This window comes from Dermacentor albipictus, chromosome 1 (genome assembly GCF_038994185.2).
Source record: "Dermacentor albipictus isolate Rhodes 1998 colony chromosome 1, USDA_Dalb.pri_finalv2, whole genome shotgun sequence".
Classification (NCBI taxonomy): domain Eukaryota; kingdom Metazoa; phylum Arthropoda; class Arachnida; order Ixodida; family Ixodidae; genus Dermacentor; species Dermacentor albipictus.
The window spans coordinates 57,672,921-57,697,430 of NC_091821.1; the positions used below are offsets into that span (position 1 = coordinate 57,672,921).

General features: G+C 50.5%; 1 protein-coding gene across 1 annotated transcript; it reads right to left on the reverse strand.

Annotated features, from left to right (window-relative positions):
* Nucleotides 1-4,132: 4,132 nt before the first annotated feature.
* On the reverse strand, nucleotides 4,133-23,153 carry LOC135899368 (uncharacterized). The gene is made up of 4 exons (XM_065428626.1): nucleotides 23,015-23,153; nucleotides 12,940-13,016; nucleotides 5,684-5,846; nucleotides 4,133-4,441 (listed from the first exon to the last, which is right to left on the reverse strand). The coding sequence occupies exons 1-4, from the start codon at nucleotides 23,127-23,129 to the stop codon at nucleotides 4,359-4,361; spliced, it is 438 nt and encodes a 145-aa protein (XP_065284698.1). The 5' UTR covers nucleotides 23,130-23,153; the 3' UTR covers nucleotides 4,133-4,358.
* Between the last annotated feature and the right edge of the window lie 1,357 nt (nucleotides 23,154-24,510).

Genomic DNA, 24,510 nt, shown 5'->3' on the forward strand with positions numbered 1-24,510 from the left:
CTACGAGTTACACAACTTTCGAAGTCGAACTCGCTGTACGATGCATTACCTGCATTGGCTTTCTGGTCACCCTTCCACGTACCGATGCTGCAGCTGAGCCTTAACACTTCCTCGTTCAAAATCAACGTTAACGGAATGTCTCGTCAATGTGGTCAATTCGAGTGTTGCACACTCACATCGAATTTCGAATGGGGTGCCTGTTCGATTCGGCTACATAATAAATTAACCACGAATGTCTAAAATAATTTTATTTCCAGGAAACGGGTATACAGTAAAGACAGGAAGGCCAGCGGCATACTTTACCACGCATATCGAAGCCACACCGTTATTACGTAGCATCCGAAAGCTCCTCCAGCTTTACATGCAATACCAGACCGCACTCATACCATCGCCCCATTCATCGATCTTTCAATCGTATACCGTCCACTCTCTGGGCGCTGCTGAGGGTGCGCGTTCCCGGCTAGCCGGACTGATTGGACTCGTGTGCGAACCGATGGCAGTGTGCTGCAAACGGAGCTCCGCCGCGACGCTATAGGTGGGAGATTCGCGCCTTATGTCGTCTGTTTTGTGTACCGCCTGGAATGTCTCATTTTCACTTGTCTGCTCGCACTCCCATTGCGTGCTCGCGTAGCCCGGCGCTTTTCAATTGCTGTTGGTGGTGTTGTTTTTTCACAGCAAACTGTGAAAGCTACGTCATCCCGTTTCCTGGATAGTTTACAACGGTTACTTGAAGCGGCCAATGAGCTATAAATATGTGCTATTTCCATGGCAGGCAGCACCCAATAACCATAACGCGTGGCCGCCTACTCAGCTATAACTAAATACGGGTATTCAAAGAAATCGAATCTTGAAGTCTGAAATGAAATACATTGGTTTGAAAACGAAATATTCGATTCGTATTCGATGTTTGAAAAATTTCGAATGGCCCCAAAGAATATCAAACGGTCTTGAAGAAGCCAAGTTGCTGCGGTAGAAACGCAAAAGTGACTATTCGCTCTGCGTATATCAAGGAAACTTAAGCATCTTATCTATTCTGTCTGATGAGTGCAGTACAATGTGTTTTTTTCTCTCTCTCTCTCTTTGTAATAAAAACTAACTGACGCTGCCGAGTTTCTGGGGCACCAAGGCGGATGGTAACGTCGAGACCGCAAATGCAGCTGTAAAGACAGCTGTCACTGTAAAACACCGTCTCGTCATTTAACAGACTGGTATAGTGCTCGATGCAAGTACGTTTGCTAGCTAAGCTGGTGGCGACGAAAAACTGACGAAGGGGCACCGCATGCATCAAAGTAAGGGGTTTACACATATATCCCCGCTCCCTAGCCTTAGTTGAATCAGAGCACAATAATGCACGAGCGCTTCGCGCGCGTAGCCAAAAAACAACATGCAACGCGAGCACGCGCAGCATTGCCTGTGGCGTGTGTCGGTATGTGTGGACGTTGTCTATGAACTCAGCACGCAAAAAGATAACATCGAGAACAGCAGGTGCTCCGCCCGTGCAAAAATAAAAAGTGAATATTATTATATTTTTTTAGAATCTTGTGAATAGCAGGTTCTATTAATGTAGGTTCTTTCTTCTGATGTGGCAATGTCACTGTGATGATCTTGCCTTCTTTGCACGCTCCGGAATCGAGTGACCTCGCCTTAATTTGCATCTTTAAAAAATGCACATCCCACGTACTGTGGGTATCGAGGTTACATTTCGCCGGTATAGCTGGCTATATGGCATCGACGCTGCGGCGGCGCACCTCGAGCGGCTCTTCGACTCTCTCGATCACCCGCCGTGGTTGCTCAGTGGCTATGGTGTTGGGCTGCTGAGCACGAGGTCGCGGGATCGAATCCCGGCCACGGCGGCCGCATTTCGATGGAGGCGAAATGCGAAAACACCGGTGTGCTTAGATTTAGGTGCACGTTAAAGAACCCCAGGTGGTCAAAATTTCCGGAGTCCTCCACTACGGCGTGCCTCATAATCAGAAAGTGGTTTTGGCACGTAAAACCCCAAATATTATTATTATTACTCTCTCGATCGACGACTTCGAGCAGGCGCTCATCGTGGAGCTCTGACATGCTGAGGGTCAGAAGGAATTTGGGCTTGCCTAGCGGCTCGAAAATTACGAACACGTTCCTCTCACGCTGCACCCAGTAGTATCCCAGAAGAATGTCATCCTCTAGCTGCCTAAGTTAACCACTGAAGAACGCGATGTCCGAGTTGACGCAGTTCTCGGTGAAGCTACGGTCTTCCAAGGCTTTCTTTGTGAGCGTCAGGAGCCTTTTGGCGTGCACGGGGTGGAAAACTTGCTTTTGAATCGCTGTTCGCACGAAGGCAGCCGCCACCCGGTGCTCCGCAGTCGACATTCCGGATGATGATGATGATTTATTAACATCCCTTTTGAAACGGGCGGTGACAAATAGTCATCTAGCCTGCTTGATTTATTCAGGTGCGCTATACATGCTTTTCATCCTAGCATTTTTGTATACATCTCCTTAACTTCTGTTTCTTTTTTTTTCTTTTTTTTTGCGAAGCTTTTAAGGGCTAGTTCCCCCAGGATCGTGTCCGTGTGTCGACACAGAACTGGAGCCTTCTCCTACGGCGTCCGCGTCAGGCGCCACCTGCGTTCGTGCCGTCGAGTACGCACCGTGACTGATGCGGCCCTACTAGGAATAAAACGTCATTACTAGGGCCGATCCCGAAGATAGTGCAATGCCGGGCCGACCCGCGGCAGAGGCAAGGTGCAATTCGCCATTAAGAGGCCCACATACACAGTTTCGCTGGTCATCCTACTTCACAGAGTGGAAGGTCACTGAGTTTTTTTGTTTTTTTTTTCTCAAAGCCTCTATCTACCTTGTACCACTACCTATGCCGGTACATGATCCGGTCGTCTCAATCTCTTCCTTGCTTTTTTTTTTGTTATCTTGGTTATCTCCACTGCTGACCGGTTGATGCTTCCGTCCACTTTAAATACAAGCGTTTCTGGAAGGTGTACGCGGCGTACTGGTCTCGCAGGGTGAATACCTTCGTATTCCATAAGGATGTGCTCAGTGGTCTCCTTATTTTTCCTGCAGCATACACATGCCTCATCTAATTGCGAATAGTTGCTGCGACATGTTTTTGTCCTTAGGCAACCAACTCGAACATCAAATAGCAACGCACTTCCCTTCGTGTTATTGTACAGGTTTCCCCTTCTAATTTCTTTTTTGTCATTCACGTAAATATCCATGGTATTTTTCGTTTCCATTCTTTGCATCCAATTCGCTGTCTTTATCTCACTTTCTTTCTGATTCTTCTGATTGTCTATCTACACTTTCAATTACCCTTTAAGTACCTCGGGTAATTAACTCCGGAGCTCGAACGACGACAATAGACACTTTTAGCGAGTCCGGTATTCGGGCAAGCGCGGGCGGTTTTCCGGTTTAGCGGGGGCGTCAACCTGAGCGGCCAGATTGGTGGTGCCAGCTGGTGGCGCAAAGCTCAACCACACAAACACAGAGCTAATTACTATATTCTGCTTAGCTGCTGGCGTAAATTTTCGACAGTGGCGTAATCGTGTTCACAATTACGCCGCTGCCAAAAATTTGCACGAGTGGCGAAGCAGGATATGGTGAGTTACTGCAGTTTTAGCTATGCGTTTGTCTGGTTGAGCTCTACAACACCAGGCGGCTTCATCGCTCCGGCCGCTCACGTTTACGCCCCGACCATCCGGTAATCCGCCCAAACCGCTCCCGTTTACCGGAATAGCGTACAAGCTAAAAGTCTCTCCACACCAGCAACGCAAACCTGAGCGTATACCCAGCGGATCAAGTTGGTAGGCACCGCTAGCCTCACCGACGTAGGAGGCTAGATAGATAGATAAGCTCAAAGTGCCTGAAGTCCCCCCACCCCCCCCCAAAAAAAAAACGAGTGGAATTAAAAAGAAAAAAATGGTGCGGCGCTTTGATTAAATTTTCATTTCGGAGTCCACATCTGCGCGTCAGTTCCTTTCGTCCGCACAGTGTGCTTTGTGTCAGTCACAAATATGTATCAACACAAATCTGCCAAGTGTTATTTATCTCATAACGGCAGGTAGGCAGATACCCCTGCATTTTCCACCTCACTTTGTGAGCAAATCAAGTAGGGGGACAAAACAGTCATCAATAGTTGGATAACTCATTTTATTATGTATGCGACTATACGCCGTATAAAATGGTGACACCGAGTTTACTCGATCCTCTGCATTCATTGGATTTCCAAATCAATTGCACGCCTCTGGAGCGTGTGATTGGAACGTGATTTATGCGATTAGCGATGAATAGTTTCATCATCTTTTGTAGAGGAGTTTTCGATTCGTCTCATCGTATATAGCACTGGGACATCTAACAAGTTATGGTTCAATCGCTGGGTTGAAGTCACAACCTTTCGATGAAGGCTCTCCAGAAAGTTTTTGCCAATGTGTAGTGGATATCTCTGAAATAGAAAGCAGCGAGACAGCGTCAGCGCGAAAAAAAATTATAATTGACAGATACACCATCAGGCGTTGTCCATAAGCACCCATTTCGCCTCAGAAAACAACTATACAATAGTGAAATACGAAATTTGAAACCTAACTAACAAGTTCTTCCTAAAGAAAACAAAGTTTTCCGAATACAAATTCACGCACAATCTACCAGGTGCTTCACGTAACCAGAACCAAACTTCAAAAATAGGGTGGCACACCTTAGATAAGACGGACACATGGCATATATAATTCGTATTCGTCTTGAGTTACACATACTGTTTTTTGAAGTGCGATTAGTTGGTAAATTAGTTACGTTGAATAGAAAAAAAAACATTAATTTTAGCGCATAAGTCGCGCATTTGTAAGGTTTCTCAGAAACGTACACCGAATGCAGTTGTTTTCATGTCATTATCTTTAACGCGAGTCGTTTCTGAGCTCTGAAGAGAGCCCAGAAATGTTAAAAAAATTACGTCCCTATGCGCTGCAGCTGGTGCGGCATGTCGTGAACAATGGTGCTGACATGACATTCACCTATGAAGGTAGCCGAAGTCGCAATCGCTGTAAAACATAACTTTTGTCGCAAAAATGCCTTGGTTTGGGCGAGTCCCTTCATCTTGACAGTTTTCATAGAAATGCGCTAAAGACGAGGAAGGAACACATACGACAAGACTGGCGCTACTTTTCTTTTTGTTAGTGCACTGCGCATCACGTATACATCATGCACTAATCATCATACAGACGAAAAGTAGCGCCAGTCCTGTCGTGTGTGTTCCTTTCGTCCTCGTCTTTATCGCGTTTTTATGAAAACTGTCAACATTAGCTTGCTTCACGTTTACAAAGTGGTAAAAATTTTAACAAAATAATCCGGGGTTTTACGTGTTGAAACCGCAATCTGATCATGAAGCATGCCGTGGTACCTCCGGATTAATTTTGACCAGCTGGGATTCCTTAACGTGAACCTAACTCTGAGTACGCGAGCGTTTTTGCATTTCGCTCCCATCGAAATGCGGCCCCCGCTGTCAGGATCGAACCCACGACCTAGAGCTAAGCAGCGCAGCGCCATAGCCACTATACATATAAGACCGCGGCGGGTCATTTGGTCAGAAACAACGTCCATTTCTTCAGGACGTGGCAACGCCAACTTCGTATACGGTATGCTTATACAGGCCGTCGCTTTGACAACTACCTCATGCATACTGCGGATGACTTACGCGGGCAGAGCGTCATAAGGCCACAAAGCAGGGCAGGGTCACTGTGATACTTGAGGCCGGCATAGATGATGTTAGCGTTTTTGTCCACGGCCAGGCGGCAGGGTTCTTCTATCGTGGTGTAGAAAAACTCGCACACCACGCTCACCCGGTACATTACCTGCGCCTGGGAACGATACGATGTGATTTATTGCCCGTGCAAGCTTGGACCGCGTTCTTCCTTTCGCGGAAGCGTAAAGAAGGCTCGCGACTTATCCTGTACCGAACTCGCTTGTTTCTACACGTATACCACATTTCATACATCGATTGCAACGCTGTGGTGGCTAGAGACTTCTGGCAGCGGTTGCGTTCGCGCTTAGGAATTGTACAGTGTTTTCTGGCCGATTTTTGTGAAAATGTTTATATAGGCTCAATTCTAAATGAAAAAAAAAAGTTAATTCTTAGAAATAAGCTATGTACTTATACGGCTAGTATGGATGGAAGCAACTTTATTCTGAATCCGGCAAATTTGACGACCCGGGCTCAGGTCTCCCATGAGGGGACTTCGAGGCCTTGCCTCGTCGCCGCCTCTCGGGCTTGCTGGACAGCCCACTCTTGTGTCTTGAGGTTGGAGCTGCGCAGAGCGGCGGCCCACTTCGACGCAAGAGCCTCCGGAGCTACTGCCATTGTAGCTGATGTAACCCGACACTCCCACAACATGTGTGACAGCGTCGCTCTAGTTGCCTGACATAATTTGCAAAGAGCAGTCGGGTATTGCGCGGGGAAAATGTGCTGCAATCGCACCGGACTGGGGAAGGTTTGTGTTTGCAATTGTCGCCAGATGACTGCCTGGCGACGTTTCAGCATGGGGTGAGGTGGGGGCAGCAACCGCCTGCCTAGCTGGTAGTGCTTGGTGATGTCATTGTACCTGACCAGGCGTTCTCGCGTGTTTTGAGCCAACAGTTTTGAACTCGAAGAGGCGGTCTCCGATTCTGCGCGGCGGGTCAGTTCTCGCGCAGAGCGGTGTGCTACCTCGTTCAAGTTAATGAGGCCCTCATCGGTGGGGGTTGCGACGTGCGCTGGAAACCATATGATGGCGGTGTTATCTAAGTGCTGTCGACCAGCTTTCCCTAGAATCTGGAGAGCTTCGGAGGAAATGCGCCCCCGCGCGTAGTTGCGAACTGCGGATTGCGAGTCACTAAATATACCTCGCAGAGGGGGTCAGTAAGCGCAAGCGCAATTGCTACCTCTTCTGCTGTTTCGGGGTATTCTGTTGCGACACTACACGCGTGCGTAAGCCGGGAGCTAACGTCTACGACTACCGCCGTGAACCGGTGTTCTCGTGTGTATTCTGCGGCGTCTACAAAGCGCGTAGTCCTCTTTCCACCCAAGGAGCGCAGCAGTGCCTTGGCACGGGCCTGGCGTCGGCCCCGATTAAATTCGGGGTGCATGTTTCGAGGTATAGGGGCGACAATCAGCGTGTCGCTGAGGTCAGGTGGAATGACCTGTTTCTGACCGTGTTGGACGTGGTAGTTGAAGCCGAGTTTCTGCAGGATGTAGCGGCCCGTGGCTGTCAGAGACATGCGTTCGAGTTGAGAGGTTCTTTGCGCATCCACAATTTCCTCAAGCGTGTTGTATACCCCCAGCTGTAGCAGACGAGCAGTGCTTGTGGACTCCGGTAGGCCAAGGGCGATCTTGTAAGTCTTGCGTATAAGGGTGTTGATTTTCTCCCTTTCAGTGACATTCCAGTTGTGGAAGGCAGCCACATAAGTGATGTGACTGATTGCGAAAGAGTGTATGAGGCGCATGACACTGTCCTCCTTCATGCCCGTGTGCTTGTTTGTAATGCGTTTGATCAGGCGGGTAGCCGCTGTAACCTTGCCTTCGATTTTGCGAATAGCTTCCATGTTTGACCCGTTGGCTGTTATATGCATGCCTAGGATGCGTATCTTCGGGACTCGGGGAATGCAGGAGCCGTCTTGCGTATAGAGGATTATGTCGTCACATTGGCGCGATTCGGCTGTAGGCTTGGGCCGGCGGCGCGAGCGGTAGACGAGCAGCTCCGATTTCAGTGGAGATAGCCGGAGACCTGTGTCTTGGAGGTAGGTTTCGACTGCAGAGACCGCTGCTTGTAAGGCGCATTCTATCTGACCATCACTGCCCTTGTTGACCCACAGGGTGATGTCATCTGCGTACAAGGCGTGATGGAGGCCATCGATCTCGTCGAGGTAGGCCGGGAGACCCAGCATCACGAGGTTGAAAAGGAGCGGGGATATGACCGATCCTTGAGGAGTGCCGGTGCTTCCTAGTGTATGTTCGTCGGATGTCATGCTGCCGACCGCGAGGGTGACTGTGCGGCGCGACAGGAAGTCTCTGACGTAGTTGTAGCTTCGCTCACCCAAGTTGAGCTTGTTTATGCGGCTCAGGATTGCTGCATGTGCTACATTGTCAAATGCCTTTTCCAAATCTAGACCGAGGATGGCCCGGTTGCCACTAGTTGGGTCATTGATAATCTGGTGGTAGAGCTGGAGCATGACGTCTTGAGTGGAGAGGTGGGACCGGAAGCCCACCATAGTGGGTGGGTAGGCTCCAGTGTCCTCGAGGTGGTGGTTGATGCGGGAGAGGAACGCGTGCTCCATCACCTTGCCAACGCAGGATGTGAGGGAAATGGGCCGCAAGTGATCGAGGCTGGACGGCTTGCCTGGCTTCGGTATCAGGACTGCTTTAGAGCGTTTCCACGCCTCTGGGATGCAACCTGCTCGCCAGCATTTGTTGATGCATGCCGTAAGAGCGGTTATCGAGGCATCATCGAGGTTTCTTAGAGTCTTGTTCGTAACCTTGTCGGGACCAGGTGCTGATTTGCCATTAAAGTCGTGGAGAGCTGCGCGGATCTCTGACTCATGAAATTCTTCATCGAGTGTCACATTTGTCTCTCCAGTGTAATCTCCGTGTTGAACATCGGGTCGTTGAGGGAAGTACTTGGCTAGCAGGCGTGTCACGAGCTGGTGATCACTCGTGGTAGCCTGTTCCTTGTGCAAAAGGCGTTGCAGGTTTGCTTGCTGAGCAGACTTGCTCTGCGTTTCCCCCAAGAGGTGACGAAGGAGGCGCCACGTACTGCCATTGTGGAGCTGCCCATCGACCGCGTTGCAGATGTCATACCACTGTTGGCGGCTTAAGGTCCGGCAATGTTCTTCCAGCTGGCGATTGATATGTGCGATCTTCTTACGAAGCTTTCGGTTGTGCCTTTGCTTTTTCCATCTTGCGTTTAGTGACGTCTTGGCTTCCCAGAGGTGGGCTAGTCGGCTGTCGATCTTGTCAACCTGGACTTCGGGTGCGAGCGTCTGCGTCGCCTTGTTCATGTCGTCGTTGAGCGTCTCCATCCATGCCTCGATGTCATCGATGTTCTCCTCACCTCTCTGTTCAGCTCGCTGCTTTCGGAATTTGTCCCAGTCCGTCCATTTGAATAGCTTAGGAAAAGGGGGTGTACCCGCTTGAGGAATTCGTGTTTCTATGATCATGTGGTCACTACCGAGATCTTCAAAGGTATTGCGCCACATTGCTTGAGGGATGTTACGGACCGCCGTCAGGTCTGGTGTCGTGTCCCGTGCCGTAGAGGTGCCCGTGTGGGTCGGCGCCGTGGGATCGGTAATAAGAGTTAACTCGGCATCATGTAGGTCCTGCCACAGGCGTCGACCTTTGGCGGTAGTGTAGCCATAGCCCCAGGCCTCGTTCGGGGCGTTAAAATCTCCCCCGACCAGAAACGGGTTTGCGCCCGCCAAGGCAAGCGCCCCTCGGAACAGAGAGAGGAAACGAGCCCGTGAGTGAGCCGGATTACTATATACGTTGAGGAGAAATACACTGTGGTTGCGTGTTCTATTGGGAAGGAGCTCTACAAGCATGTTTTCCGCATGTGTGCCGCTTACGCTGTGTTCTTGCGCTACTGTCCCTTTCCGAATTAAAATTGCAAGTCCGCGATCAACGGGAATCGGCGAGGCATGCGCAGTGTAACCTGGAAGCTTTGGTACGGTACCTACTGTTTCTTGTATCATTATGATGTCGGGTTTGGGTTGCGCGTGTCGGACGTATTGTTGCAGCAGTGGTTGCTTCTTAGTGAAGCACCGACAGTTCCACTGCCACACCACGAGCTCGTTAGTGGGGCTGGCCATCGTGGTGCTGTACTTGTGCGTTACCTGAAACAGGGCTAGGGTGAATGACTGTAGGGCCCATGGTGGGCATCATTTCCACGCCTGGGCGAAGGCCTATGTGAGTCTCGATTTTGTCTATATGGACTTCAACCCTGTCTGTTCGAGCAGTGAGGTTATTGACCGCAACGCCGATGTTGCGGATCCCGGTTTGAATTTCTGAAAGCAGCTTCCTCATTTCTTCTTGTTCTTTCCGCCAGTCATTTATCGTGACATGTGCTTTGCGCCAATCACTTACTGCTGATTCGAGGTTCTCGAGCTGTTGAGACTCGGAACTGGCCGCCGCGCGTTTCTTTGTGGGCGGCGCCGCACTGTCGTTACCGTTCGTGACGGGAGTCGGGACTAAAGGAGGTTTAGGTATAGATGTCTGCGCCATCGACTGTTTAATCTCTCGAATTTCTTGGGTTAATTGTAGCACGACGGTACGTAATTGTGCGTTTTCGCGCTGCATTTCTTCTAATGCCACATCCCTGGGGTCCCTCTTATTATTGGGTTCTGAGGCAGTAGACAGTATTGGAGTCGAGGCAGTAGCTCCCTGAGCCTTGCGTCTCAGCGAGCCCTTAACCGCATCTGCCCAGCTCACCTTGTCAGGTAGGTCCGAATCTTGCTGGCCGGCTTGCTTCGGACGCCGAGAGCTCGAACGGCTACGGCTCGCCCTGGGAGATTTGCTGCGCGCCCGGCTCCGAGACCTGCTCTGCCGGCGGGATGGAGACCCCGCAATCGAGCGAGACCGGGCCCGGCCTCGAGAGCGGGAGCGGGAGGCAGGTGGGAAATGTTGGTCGTAGGTCTGTTGCTGTAGCTCGAGGGCGGCCTCCGCAGCTGCCCTCTGTCGGTCTCCGCGTCGTTTCTTAACAAGATATGGGGTCTTGAATCGAGCCTTGCAGGCCTTGTCCGCAGTGGGATGCGCTCCCCCACAAAGGTGACACCTTGGCGTGCATGTGTGATTGGGGTCTGGGTTCGAGGCTCCGCAGCCTCTACACACACGGTCTTGGGGGTTCGGGCAGACGTCCATACAATGGCCGACGCGTCCGCACTGGTGGCACACGTCAATCTGCTTTCTGTACAAGGTACACCTGAGCATAGCACCCCCGTAGTACACCCACGTTGGTACTCGGCCACCATCGAAGGCGATGATGACCGACGTGGTCTTGCTGAGTCTTTTGGCCGCTAAGGCACTCGGGTTCCTCTTGTTGACGATATTGAGGTGAATGTCTTTCGCGTCTTCTTCGAGAGGAATGCCTCGGACGACTCCCTTGACTGTATAGTCGGGCGCAGTTTCATATGCCCGTATCTCGAACTGGTGTCCGTCGACCTCAAAGCTGTCGAGTCGGCGGTACCGTTCTGCATTAGGAGAGTGAGGGGTACTCACAACGATGATATTTTGCTGAATATTTGGGCAGACAATGTCTTCCGTGGCGTCTTGTGGAGATACCTTTGCTGCCCTATATAGGGCCGAAGCGAGGCGGACGACCCCGACTTTTGCAACGTTCAAGCCGCCCCGTGGCCTGATAACTACTTTGTGGTGATCACGTGGAAGAGTGGGCATCTTCCCTGCCTTCAGAACTTGCTGCTTGTGAGCGCGCGGGCCTCGCTGCGACTTGTTCGTGTCTCCAACGCCGGTTTGGGAGGCTGATGCAATGTTAGGGTTAGCGCGCTTGCCCCAAGGAGAAAGTCGTTCACGCGGGCCAATGGTGCACCATCCTGCTTCTTCGGAAATCTCGGTGGGTGAGATGTCAGTTCCTGCAACTTGTATTTCCATGGCAGCTTGAAGAAATTTGACGCGCAGCCGTAACTGCGGCTCACGTAGCGGCCGGAGCCCTAAGCTTAGCAGTAAGCTTAGCTCGGCGGTGCAGCGGCTCGGCAGAAATGGTCCAATAAAGCGGTGAAAATGCAGTTCCCACCTTGAAGACGAATATCGGTAGAGTCAGGATAACTTGCGGGAGATGATGGTGCAAAATTACAGAGATATTTGCATAAACACTGCGAAATCATTTACGAAAGACAGAGCCGGCGTGAAGTGCATCCGCTCCCTTCGGTTTCTTCTTCATACGGCTAGTAAACGTTACTTTAGATCAATTTGCTTCTCGTATTTGTGTGTGTGTGCTCTCTCTCTCTCTCTCTCTCTCTCTCTCTCTCTTGTTTCGGCCCTTCGCGGCGGCCTCCCGTTATGGTGCATATACACGTGCATGCTCGCGCGAGCAAACGCCGCTGGCGAGCAGCGAAGCATAGACGGAACGCGCGGAGTGATACATTTTTGGTGACCGTACTTCTTGCGTAGCTTCCACGGCGTTGCATCTGATGTATGAAACGGAGTATGTGTCGGCGAAGAGATGTGCGCGAACAGTCTCCTCACACGCACGCACACGCGGAGACATACGAAGGCGCGCGCCTGTAATGTCTGCGTACCTGTGTACGCCGAGTACGATTTCAAGCTGAATGTTAATAAGCAAAGAGACATGGCGGCGCAACGTCCGGGCATACGGAGCAGAGAGAAAGAAGAGAAAAACGGTAGTTGACATGTCTCTTCCTCTTCGTTTCTCGCCACTTTAAACGATAATGACTGCCAAATAGATTTCAAGATCTTTGCCAAGCACATTAATATTACATTCTGAGAAAATTTACGCCAGAGGAGTTTTCATATTTATTTCGCCAGCATTTAGTGTGATGGCAGTGCAGCCGCATCTTCGTGACGTCGCGCTTTGGCCTCGCAGCGACATATATGCGTTGGCCAAAAACCAACATGCGAGACCGACTGAAAGCACGCGGGTTTCACTGATTTTCTCCTTGTCTAAGTAGAAACTCATAATTCTGCATGCTAATAAAGAACGACAATCAAAAAACGACTCCAAACTATAAGTTGCGCAACGAATTGGAACATGCTATAAATGCAGCTGATCGTCTGTTCAACTAAGGTATATGGAACGCGTCTGCCAAGATTTCACCCCGTTGTATACAGGTCTACCTCCTTCCGCACGTTGCGCCAATTAGTCACGGAATCTGGTAAACCTGACATATAGAAGTCGTATAAGCAATGAAGAGGCATCGGAGCTGTTATGGGTGCAACGGAAGTATACTTACAGCACTTCTGTTCATCAGGCACCTCTCGACGTAGTCTAGGTATGACTTACAGAAGCTGCACTGCGTTGTGTCGTTGGCTGCAGAACAAAAAGAAAACAAGAAACGCGGTGGCTTATAGCTTTAGCGTCCGTGCATGAGACGGCTCAGCGTCACCGTGCGAATCGATACAGGGACGCAAAATAAGTCGCAGATTCGAAAGTTAAAGCGTTCACAGCTATATCTAAGCTAGTAGCTAGACTGTTACACGAAGTAAAGCTCGTAGTTTAGTGGGCAGTAGGATTTGCAGTGAACTTTCGTTTATTAACAAGCGTGTGATCATGCGCCCAGAGACATACATGAAAACAGTTCTCTTGACGACCATTCGCGGTCACAAAGCTGCAGGGGTGACGCTGGCAGCTGGAAGCGCACGCGCTTGTCCCAAAGCCGATCATTTCGTGCTGCCCCTTCAACTATACCACGCTTCCAAAACATAGATCACGTGACTTCCAACACTGGGCGCGCGCGCAGAGCCGTACCTGCTATATGTGTTCTTTGGGTCGACATAGATGTAATTAGGAGACGCAAACGGCTTGCGTATATATATATATATATATATATATATATATATATATATATATATATATATATATATATATATATTTCCAAGGACCAAAAGTCTGCACGGCTTTCGCAGCTACCCAAGCGGCTCGCGTATGCGCAAGCAGAACGCAGGCCTTGTTCTAAAGTTCTGAACTCGGGTGCCAGAATAAAAATATTCTGGTATATACCATTACTAAATTTCAAGGCATGCGCGCACATACATTTTGACCGTGCGATTCTTGCGTTTCCTGTCACGTATACGTTCCCTGCATCGCCGTTCAGATTTCCACAAAGCATGTACGGTATGCACGTATGTAATATAGTACGGTATAATATAGCATTGTCTCATTTCACGGCGATCCAGTCGGTGCCGGCATGGTTGATCACGTGGTGACGCATCCATTGCTTACCTCAGCTGCCTCCGTTGCCTCCGTGTTTACGTTGTACGTACACGGCACCCGGTGCGGCTCAGAAAAAAAAAAAAAAGTCTGATTTGGCGGATATCGTAGACGGTGACTGCGTGGATGACACGAAGCTTTGCTCACAGCTTCAGAGGACACGAATGCATTTCGAAGCTCGTTACGCCTTGTCCAAATGGCGCAAGCAGCTTATACGGTGCTGCAATATAAGCGGGGCTAGAAATGTATCTCAAACTGTTCAAACTTTCCGCTTGTGAATTAGATCAGGATCCGTGCGTTTTGGTCTTCGTTCTTTATTTGACTAACACTTTGAAGCAGCGGATTGTCGTGTTTCTGACTCACTAAAATTCCTCAGCGTGGTCACTATCTGATATTCTGCCTAATCGCTCGCGGGTGTGCTCACTTGCGATAGATTTCTTCTTGCTGCGTACAAGGGCATGTAATTTCGATGTTCTGTACTTTGTAATAGCTTGTAGCAAAGACGTATTATCGATAGTCACTCGCTTACACTGTGGACCCTCACGTTCAGCTCCTAACATTCGTGCATTTGGTGTAGTGGCTGTCGCCCATACTTCGGGCCATTGATTTAAGTATGGCCCATTTATTTCTCCTTGATAAGTTGGCAATATAGTGGGCTTAAGTTTGCGTGTGAGTTGCGGAGGATGCGTGTAGATAACGTGCGAGAAATTTACTATGCCAAGCATTGACGCTACTCCCTTTGTCACTGTGTGACGAGCGGTATACTCAACTCTTGCTGACGTTCCGGTGTTGGAGTTCCTTTTTCTGGACGCTAGCTATAGAACGCTGGCGAATGAGTGAACTTTTTTATCCTCGAGAAAAGCCGTGCATCGCGAAGAACCAGTCCTTATGTAGCAGCGATCTGTGGACTTGGTCAGACACATTAGTTCTATCTATTAATATTGCTACGTGAAGCTGAAGCCGAATACTATTTACAATTTATTTACAGGTAAGCTCACGGAGGCCAAAATGGCGACGCTATATCAAAACCGGCACACACGTCGTCTTCGTCCTCCTCAGTGCAGCCACACTGTGGCGGCTGTTTCGTAGCATCACCCCCGGCTGTAGAAGCACCGTCCCGGTGCTTAATCTACACATCCGCGGTGAAAGGTGTGTGGTAGGGTTTTAGTCTTGCCACGTGAGCGATGTCACTTGCAGCTGATGACGACGCTGAGAGATCGGCGGGGTTGATTTCATACGTGACATCGGTCACTTGTCGTACCACACGGTAAGGGCCAGTGTAGCGCGACAGCAGCTTTTCGGAAAGGCCCACACGGCGAACGGGTGACCAGAGAAGGACCAGAGAACCCGGAGAAAAGTGCACGTCACGATGGTGGCAATCATAGAGGCATCTCTGATGCTCCTGTGAGGCCTCGAGACGGGAGCGGGCGAGCTGGCGCGCGTGGTCGGCGTGTGCGATCGCGTCGCGGGCGTATTCAGTGGCGGAACGCGTGGCCGAGGGCAGCAAAGTGTCTAAGGGCAACACGGGTTCTCGGCCATATAGGAGATAGAACGGTGAATAGCCGGCAGTGCCGTGACGCGATGAATTACATGCGAACGTCATATATGGTAAGTGAAGATCCCAGTCGTGGTGGTCGGTCGCAACGTACTTGGAAAGCATGTCGGTGATGGGCCGGTTGAGGCGCTCCGTGAGGCCGTTGGTCTGGGGGTGGTAGGACGTGCTGAACTTGTGCTTTGTCGAGCAGGAGCGGAGGATGTCCTCGACGACTGCCGACAGAAAGGTGCGGCCACGGTCAGTGAGTAATTGGCGCGGAGCACCGTGCACTAAAATGATGTCATAGAGCAGAAAGTCAGCAACGGCAGTAGCGCAACTTGTCGGGAGGGCTCTGGTGATTGCGTACCGCGTAGCATAATCGGTAGCGACGGCGACCCATTTATTTCCGGAGCCCGAGAGAGGAAATGGTCCAAGAAGGTCTAGACCAACATAGAAAAAGGGTTCGGGTGGGATGTCGATCGGCTGGAGACATCCACCTGGAGGTGTGGAGGGCTTCTTCCGGCGCTGACAGGGCTCACAAGCGGCAACGTAGCGCCGCACGGAGCGGGCGAGACCCGGCCAAAAGAATCGACGGCGTACACGGTCGTATGCGCGCGAGACGCCCAAGTGTCCAGCCAAGGGAGCATCGTGAAGTTGCTGAAATACAGTCGAACGCAGGTGCGATGGAACGACGAGCAGAAGGTCAAGGCCGTGTGGATCGAGATTGCGGCGGTATAATGTCCCCTCCTTAAGGAGAAACATCCGGAGAGAGGCGTCGCCAGGAGTTGACTCCAGATGGTCGCTGAGGGCGCGTAATGAAGGATCGCGCCGTTGCTCGTTGCCGATTTAAAGCAACTGGGACAGAGAAAACGCAAGCGATGGCGTCCGCATCAGCCGGTTTGTCGACGGGGTAGCGGGACAAACAATCGGAATCCTGGTGCAAGCGTCCCGTCTTATATACCACGGAGAAGGTATATTCTTGCAGGCGTAACGCCCAGCGAGCGAGTCGTCCCGTGGGGTCCTTGAGCGAGGATAGCCAGCAGAGACCGTGGTGATCAGTGATGACACAGAAGGGGCGTCCGTACAAGTATACGGACGAAATTTCGCAACAGCTTACACAAGAGCGAGGCACTCGCGCTCTGTGATTGAATAATTGCGCTCGGCGGGTGATAGAAGTCGGCTGGCATAGGCTATAACGCGATCATGTCCACGCTGGCGCTGTGCTAACACTGCTCCTATGCCGTGACCACTGGCATCAGTTCGAACTTCCGTCGAGGCAGACGGGTCAAAGTGGGCCAAAATTGGAGGCGTGGTAAGGAGAGTAGTCAGCCGCGAGAAAGATGCGGCATGGTCAGGACCCCAAGAAAAAGGGGCGTCTCTTCAAGAGGTCGGTAAGGGGACGTGCGATGGTGGCAAAATCTTTCACAAAGCGTCGGAAATAAGAGCACAGCCCTACGAAAATACGAACGTCCTTGGTAGCCTTCGGAACAGGAAAATTCGTAACGGCGCGAATTTTGTCCGGATCGGGTCGCACGCCTAAGGCGTCTACGGGGTGTAAGGACGGCGATTTGGCGGCGAGCGAAATGACATTTTGACGAGTTCAACTGGAGACCGGCGCGGCGGAACACGTAAAGAATCGCTGAAAGACGGTCTAGATGCGTGTCGAATGTGGGCGAATAAACGATGACGTCGTCCAGATAGCACAAACAGGTGGACCACTTGAACCCCTGAAGCAAAGAGTCCATCATTCGTTCGAAGGTGGCGGGCGCGTTACAGAGACCGAAAGGCATCACCTTGAACTGATAAAGGCCGTCAGGGGTAACAAATGCAGTCTTCTCTCGGTCCATGTCATCGACGGATATCTGCCAGTAGCCGGACCGTAAGTCGATAGAAGAAAAATAGGTGGCACCGTACAGGCAGTCTAGAGCGTCATCAATACGTGCCAAAGGGTACACGTCCTTTTTTGTGATTTTGTTCAGGTGGCGATTATCTACACAAAAGCACCACGTTCCATCCTTCTTTTGACAAGTACGACGGGAGATACCTAGGGAATACAGGAAGGCTCGATAAGGTCCTTTGCAAGCATCTTTTGACTTCCTGTTGGATAACAGCTCGTTCCGACGCAGAAACACGGTATGGACGTCGGTGAATAGGGTCCGCATCGCCAGTATTTATGCGATGGGTCACGACGGACGTTTGACCCAAGGGTCTATTGTCAAAGTCAAAAATGTCGCGATAGCCTTCAAGAACGCGGCAAAGAGCTTCAGCTTGAGCAGGTGTAAGGTCAGCGGAGACCATCTTCTTAATGTCGACGTCAGTACCGTGCGATGACGTCACGGTATGGGCTGAGCTGTAACGATCTTCCACTGTGAATGGCTCGACCTCATCATCCTGCAAAGCGTGAATTATAGCCAAGGAGATCCCCTGAGGCAGAACTTGCGCGGTTAGAGCGAAATTGACAAGTGGAAGGCAGGTGCGGTTGCCAGTAATTTTCAGCACAGTGTGCGGCACGGTAACACCATGTGTAAGCATAACGGCCGGAATTGGTGCGGCCACGTAATTGCCGTCAGGTATACAGCTGGTGAGGACAATAAGTCGACGTGTATCCAGTGGCGTAGCTAGGTCGTCTGGCACCCGGGGCCCTCAGCTCTTCTGTCACCTCACCCCCCCCCCCGGGTGCAGTCGAGGAAGGCAAGCATATCGACAATTTTCGGGTGTCTTCAGACGTATATGACACCCCCCCCCCCTACTGGCCCCGTGCACCCGGGGCCCACGGCCCCCCGGCCCCCCCTTTTGCTACGCCACTGCGTGTGTCACAGAGTGAGGTGGTAGGCGAACAAAATCTATGCAGCTCAAATGGCTTGGAGGCGGGTTCACAGGGTCGGCAAGGAGAGGCAAGTCAAGGCGAAGTGAGCCGGCCGAACAGTCAATGAGGGCAGAATGATGGGCAAGAAAATCCAGACCGAGAATGAGTTCGTGAGGGCAATGCTCGATGACGGTGAAGAGAACGACGGCGTGTCTCTCAGCAATGGTGAGTCGGGCAGAACACATGCCAACAATAGCGACAGTCCCTCCGTCGGCGACTTGTACAACTTGGTTCGGGGCAGGCGTCAGAACTTTCTTGAGCCGACGGCGAAGAGCAGCACTCATAATGGACACATGCGCCCCGGTGTCAATCAACGCGCACACAGGAACATTGTCGACGAGAACGTCCAAAAGCTTCTTGTTCGTGGGTAAGGTGAAGCGAGGATTTCGGGTCAATGTCGTCAATGCAGCTTCACCTCCAGAAGCTGCACTGTCTAGTTTTCCGGTCGGGGGTGCGGCGAGTAGGTCGGAGAAGGAGCACGGCGTTACGGGGGCGAGCGAGATTGGCGGCGGGAGGGAGAAGGTGAGCGGGAGTAGCGGAGTCGTGTCAAAGGTGTCGCAGGGTCAGATGATGGAGCGGGCATAGAAGGAGCAAAGGAAAAGGATGCGCTAGAGGGGCGAGGGGGGTAATCAGGATATTAGCGCGTCGAAGTCCAGCGGCTGCGGCAGTGGCGAGCGACATGTCCAATGCATCGGCAGTTAAAACAAATCGGCTTGTCGTCCGCGGTTCGCCATTCGGAGGGGTTGCGCTGTCCATAAGAGGAGTAAGAAGAGCGCGGTGGGGACGTGCGGGAGACAAAGGTTCCGAGCGTACGGAATGAATAGATTGCACACCGACGTTGGACAACTCTTGACGGACGACGGCCTGGATCAAGGAGATTGTCACCGGAGAATGATCAGGTAACGGGCATGAAGGGGCCGCCGGTTGTGCCGCTTCGACCTCACGACGAATGATACGGGTCAAGTTGTCACATCGCGACGGCTGGTGGAAGAGGTCGTCACAGGATGACGTAGCAGCTGTGTTGGGAAGTCGCGTGATGTGCTGGGATACCCGGCGGCTTTTAGCATGCTCGAGACGGCGGCACTCCTCGAGGATGGTATCGATGCTGGTGACGTTCGTAAACACCAGTAAATTGAAGGCGTCGTCAGCAATGCCTTTGAGGACGTGATTAACCTTATCGTCCTCAGTCATGTTCGGGTCAGCCTTGGCACAAAGGGCCAACACGTCGAGAATGTACGACACGTAGGGACTCGGTCAACGCCTGTACACGTGTGGCCACGGAACAGCCGCCACACTGTGGTGGCTGTTCCGTAGCAATATATTAGAAACTATTTTGGTAGCCTACTACTGCGCACGTCTTCCCTCTGCCGTTCCAGATTTTGCAGCATGAAAGAGAACAGTCCGGTAGTGAACACCCAGTTGCATTTCCGAAAGCTGATCGCACGGCAGAAGCTGTAATGGTTTCGTATTCGTGCTCTTTCGCTGAGGCAATGTGCGGCGGGCCATGAAAAAAAAAAAAAAGCGCCATCTGGTTCTTCTGGAGGTACTCCTCTGCAAAAAAGGGTCTATAGCCCACCATCATAAGGAATTTAACACGGAACTTCAGTCCGCCCAGTACATGTGTGGAATTCAACTCCACACAGACAGGATTTTTTTTTCCCTGCCACTAATGTACGCAACATATACTCATCCGGTTAGATAAACAGACTTCTAGATTGCTGGTGTCAGTACTTGCGCGACAAAAATATCTTCATCACCACCACCAGCAGCAGCAGCAGCAGCAGCAGCAGCAGCCTATTTTATGTCCACTGCAGGACGAAGGCCTCTCCTTGTGATCTCCAATTACCCCTGTCCTGCGCCAACCGATTCCAACTTGCGCCCGCGAATTTCCCAATTTCATCGCTCCACCTATAGTCTTCTACCGTCCTCGACAGCGTTTCCCTTCTCTTGGTACCCACTCTGTAACCCTAATGGTCCAACGGTTATCTAACCTGCGCATTACATGACCTGCCCAGCTCCACTTTCACAGCAAAGCTGTATACCTCTAGTGTCCAAGGAAATTTTCGTGTCGTTGGCGTGGTAAGCAAAAAAATCCCCATACATGGGCTGATCCCGGAGATAGTGCAATGCCGGGCCGACCCGCGGCGGAGGTGAAGCAGGCGTTAAGCGCTACCAATACGTGGGCTGATCCCGAAGTTAGTGCAATACCGGCCCGACCAGCGGAGGAGGTGAAGCACGCATTAAGCACTCCCCATATGTGGCCCGATACCGAAGATGGTGCAATATCGGCCCGACCAGCGGCGGAGGTAAAGCCGGCGTCAAGCACTCCCCATACGTGGGCCGATACCGAAGTTAGTGCAATACCGGCCCGACCCGCGGCGAAAGTGAATCACGCGTTCAGCATTCCCCATATGTGGGCCAATCCCGAAGATAGTGAAATGCCGGGCCGACCAGCGGCGGAGGTGAAGCAGGCGTTAAACGCTCCCCATATGTGGGCCAATCCCGAAATTAGTGCAATGCCGGCCCGACCAGCGGCGGAGGTGAAGCACACGTTAAGCACTCCCCATATGTGGACCGATCCCGAAGATCGTGCAATGCTGGGTGGACCGGCGGCGGAGGTGAAGCAGGCGTTAAGCACTCCCCATACCTGGGCTGATCCCGAAGATAGCGAAATGCCAGGCCGACCCCGAAGATGGTGCAATGCTGGGTGGACCCGCGGCGGAGGTGAAGCAGGCGTTAAGCACTCCCCATACCTGGGCTGATCCCGACGATAGCGAAATGCCAGGCCGACCCGCGGCGGAGATGCAGTTCGCCATTAAGGGGCTCACATACACAGCTTCACTGGTCATCCTTCACAGTGGAAGGGCACCGAGATGTTTCCTCTTAATGTCAATTAGAACATCGGCTATACCCGTTTGATCTCTGATCCGAACCGCTTTCTTTCTGTCTCTTAACATTATGACTAGCATTCTTCGTTCTATCGCTCTTTGCGCGTTCCTTAACTTGGTCTCAAACTTCTTTGTCAATCTTCAAGTTTCTGCCCCATGTGTCAGCAATGGTAAAATGCACCGATTGTACACCTTCCTTTTCAATGATAATGGTAAGCTTCCAGTCAGGAGCTGACATTGTCTGCTGTATGCGATCCAAGCCATTTTTATTCTATGAATTTCCTTCTCATGATTAGGGTTTCCTGTGATTAGTTGACCTAGGTAAACGTACTCCTTCACAAACTCTAGAGCTGACTGGCGATCCTAAACTCTTGTTCTCTTGCCCATTTATTCATAATTACATTTGTTTCCTGCATATTAATCTTCAACCCCACTCTAATACTCTCTCTGTTAAGGTCCTCAATCATTTGTTGTAACTCGTCCGCAGTGTTGCTTAGAACAATGTCATTGGCAAACCAAAGGTTGCCAAGATATTCGCTGTGGGTCCTTACTCCTAAGCCTTCCCAGTTTATTAGCTTGAATACTTCTTCCAAGCAAGCAGAGAATAGCATTGGAGAAATTGTGTCTCCCTATCTGACCGCTTTCTTTATAGTTATCTTCTTGCTTTTCTAGTGTACAGTTAAGGTAGCTGTGGAATCTCTGTAGATATTTTCTAAGGTATTTAGTAAGCAGTCTGTACTCCTTGATTATGTAATGCCTCTATGACTGCTGGTATCTCTGCTGAATGAAATGCCTCTTCGTAATCTATGAAAGCCATACAGAGAGGTTTATTGTACTCAGCGGATTTCTCGATTGCCTGATCGATGACATGGATGTGATCCATTATAGAGTATCCCTTCCTGAAGCCAGCCTGTTCCCTTGGTTGACTAGTCCAGAGTTCCCCTTATTCTATTGGCGATTATTTTGGTGAATATTTTGTATAATATTGGGAGTAAGCTAATGGGCCTATAATTTTTCAATTCTTTAACGTCTCCCTTTTCGTGGATTAGTATAATGTTTGCATTCTTCCAGATTTTTCTGAGACCCTTGCAGTCGATAGACACTTCGTATATAGAGCCGCCAGCTTTCCAAGCAGTATATCGCCTCCACCTTTTATTAAATCGACTGTTATTCCATTTTCTCCTGCCGCTCTTCCTCGTTTCATGTCTTGCAAGGCCTTTCTGACCTCATCGCTAGTTATGGGAGGAGTCCGTGCAGCCTGTTCATTACTGCTTCGAATGGAGGTGTCGTGGCTCCTCAGCGTACTGTACAGGTCAGTATAAAATTCTTCCGCTGCTTTTACTATACCTTCGGTAGTGCTGAAGATATTACCCTCCTTATCTTTCAGTGCATACATCTTGGTTTGTCCTATGCCAAGTTTCCTTCTCACTAATTTCGGGCTGCGTCCATTTTTTGTGGCTTCTTCAGTCTTTCTCAAGTTATAGTTTCGAATATCGCTTATTTTCGCCTTGTTTATCAGTTATGACAGTTCTGCGAATTCCATCTGAGCTCTTGAATTTGACACGTTCATTCTTTGTCGTTTCTTTATTAGGTCCTTTGTTACTTGCGAGAGCTAGCCTACTGGTTGCTTTGGTACCTTGCCTCCCACTTTTGCTGCCTGTGAAGCCAGCCTAGTTATGGTTTCATTCATTACCTCTATGTCATCTCTCTGTTCTAAGGCTGCATATTTGCTTGCAAGTATCAGCCCGACGACAAAAATATGAAATCGCTTAATTCACAATTCAAATATAAGAAATAATACTGTACGCACAGGCAGACACACTTTCCAAGCGTAGTGATGACGGAAAGCTGGTCACTGACTCTCGCTGCTCTTTCATTTGCTCTTGGGGGTGCTTCTCCAACGTCTCTTTCAACAGCCCCTGCATGCAGCATTAATGTAAGTATGCCGAATCGTGCCGCCCTTACGAGCATGCACACAGTCAAGCCTTTTACACAAGCACGAGCTCTTTCATCGTGGCACGCACTCCATGCACGCCGTGTGGACTTCGTGCACTGTTATTTTTCAGGCTGCTGCCAGATAACTTGAGCACAGTGGGCTTGCCTTGAAGCCCTCACTCTTGCACCGCTCGATTGTCTTAGAGCTGCACGCTTAAAATTTCACACTATGGATCTTAACAAATAGGTGTATTCATGAGATTTTAAAAAATGACAAGCAGACAAACATGGTCACAATGTAAACTAGGTGAAAGGAAAGCACGAAAACAAAGCAGTGCTTGTTAAAGGATGGAGTGGTGGGCGGCATTTTCTGCCACGGGCACTTAGAACTACAACGTAGAAGAACGGGCGAGACTTAAGCACGGCGTTCCTTATTTCCTAGTGTTTTCTCTGCCAAGGACTGGAAAAGCCCAATGCTACTTAACCTCGGTGTTTGATAAGAGCCAGAGCGTTCAGCATGACATGGCAGATGGCCAAAGGTGCACTAACTTATTACTGTCTTCGCCACGTTGTGCTCTTCGCAGCTGACTTTAGTGCGAACCATATACAAGTCGGAATGCAGGAGAGCCTTCCAAATAAGCCTGATGCGCTTGCCACGTATCCCTCCATAGTTACCCCACGAATGCCACCGATACAAAGAGGAGCTGAAGCTGTAATGAGCGCACGGATGTACAGCAACGCATGCACAAACAGCCAAAATCGCCCAAGTGTTGGAACGAAAAAGACAGCTTACCGCACAAATTACTCGTTCGAAAAAGGGATAATGAGAAAGATTTCACTGGCACTGTGGGAAAGGTAGCTCCTCGCCAACATTCTTACCCTCTACCTTATGGATGGATACGTGCGACTATGGAGATCTACCAGAAAAGGCTGAATGGACCAACGGATCCCTTCACAGGCATACGACTCTCAAAAAGCTCCCCAACAGGGCGAGCTTTCGTAATAAAGAAGCCTCTGAGGAAATTGAAAGCGGGGACATGGCTACTAAGGATACGAGAGGGCATGGGGACTATAGACGAGCCGATTCGCTCGCGCATGCATACATACAACATCCAAGGGACACTTGCTTGCCCCTGCTTTCTTTACCTGCTTTTGACGTGTGAATGCATGAGGGCATTGAGCGATGCTGAACGTCAACCAGATTTAACTATGCGACTCGCGAGACCACGTTTTATATGATGCGGATCGTTTAATATTCCAGCCACAGCTTCCACAGAAACCGGTCTAAAAGTGCCACAACGCACTTCTGTCGTTCGCTGTTGGTAAAAATCTTCCCAGCGGCGCTGCATCTGACGAATAGCAGCACAGCGG

What these genes read in the sequence shown, in the direction of transcription:
- LOC135899368 (XM_065428626.1), bottom strand. Translation starts at nt 23,129, where the DNA reads ATGCAGGGGCTGTTGAAAGAGACGTTGGAGAAGCACCCCCAAGAGCAA. An exon ending in GCCTGATGAACAGAAGTGCT is followed by an intron (nt 5,847 to 12,939) that starts GTAAGTATACTT and finishes TATCGTTCCCAG; the next exon opens with GCGCAGGTAATGTACCGGGT. An exon ending in CCTTATGACGCTCTGCCCGC is followed by an intron (nt 4,442 to 5,683) that starts GTAAGTCATCCG and finishes TTTCTATTTCAG; the next exon opens with AGATATCCACTACACATTGG.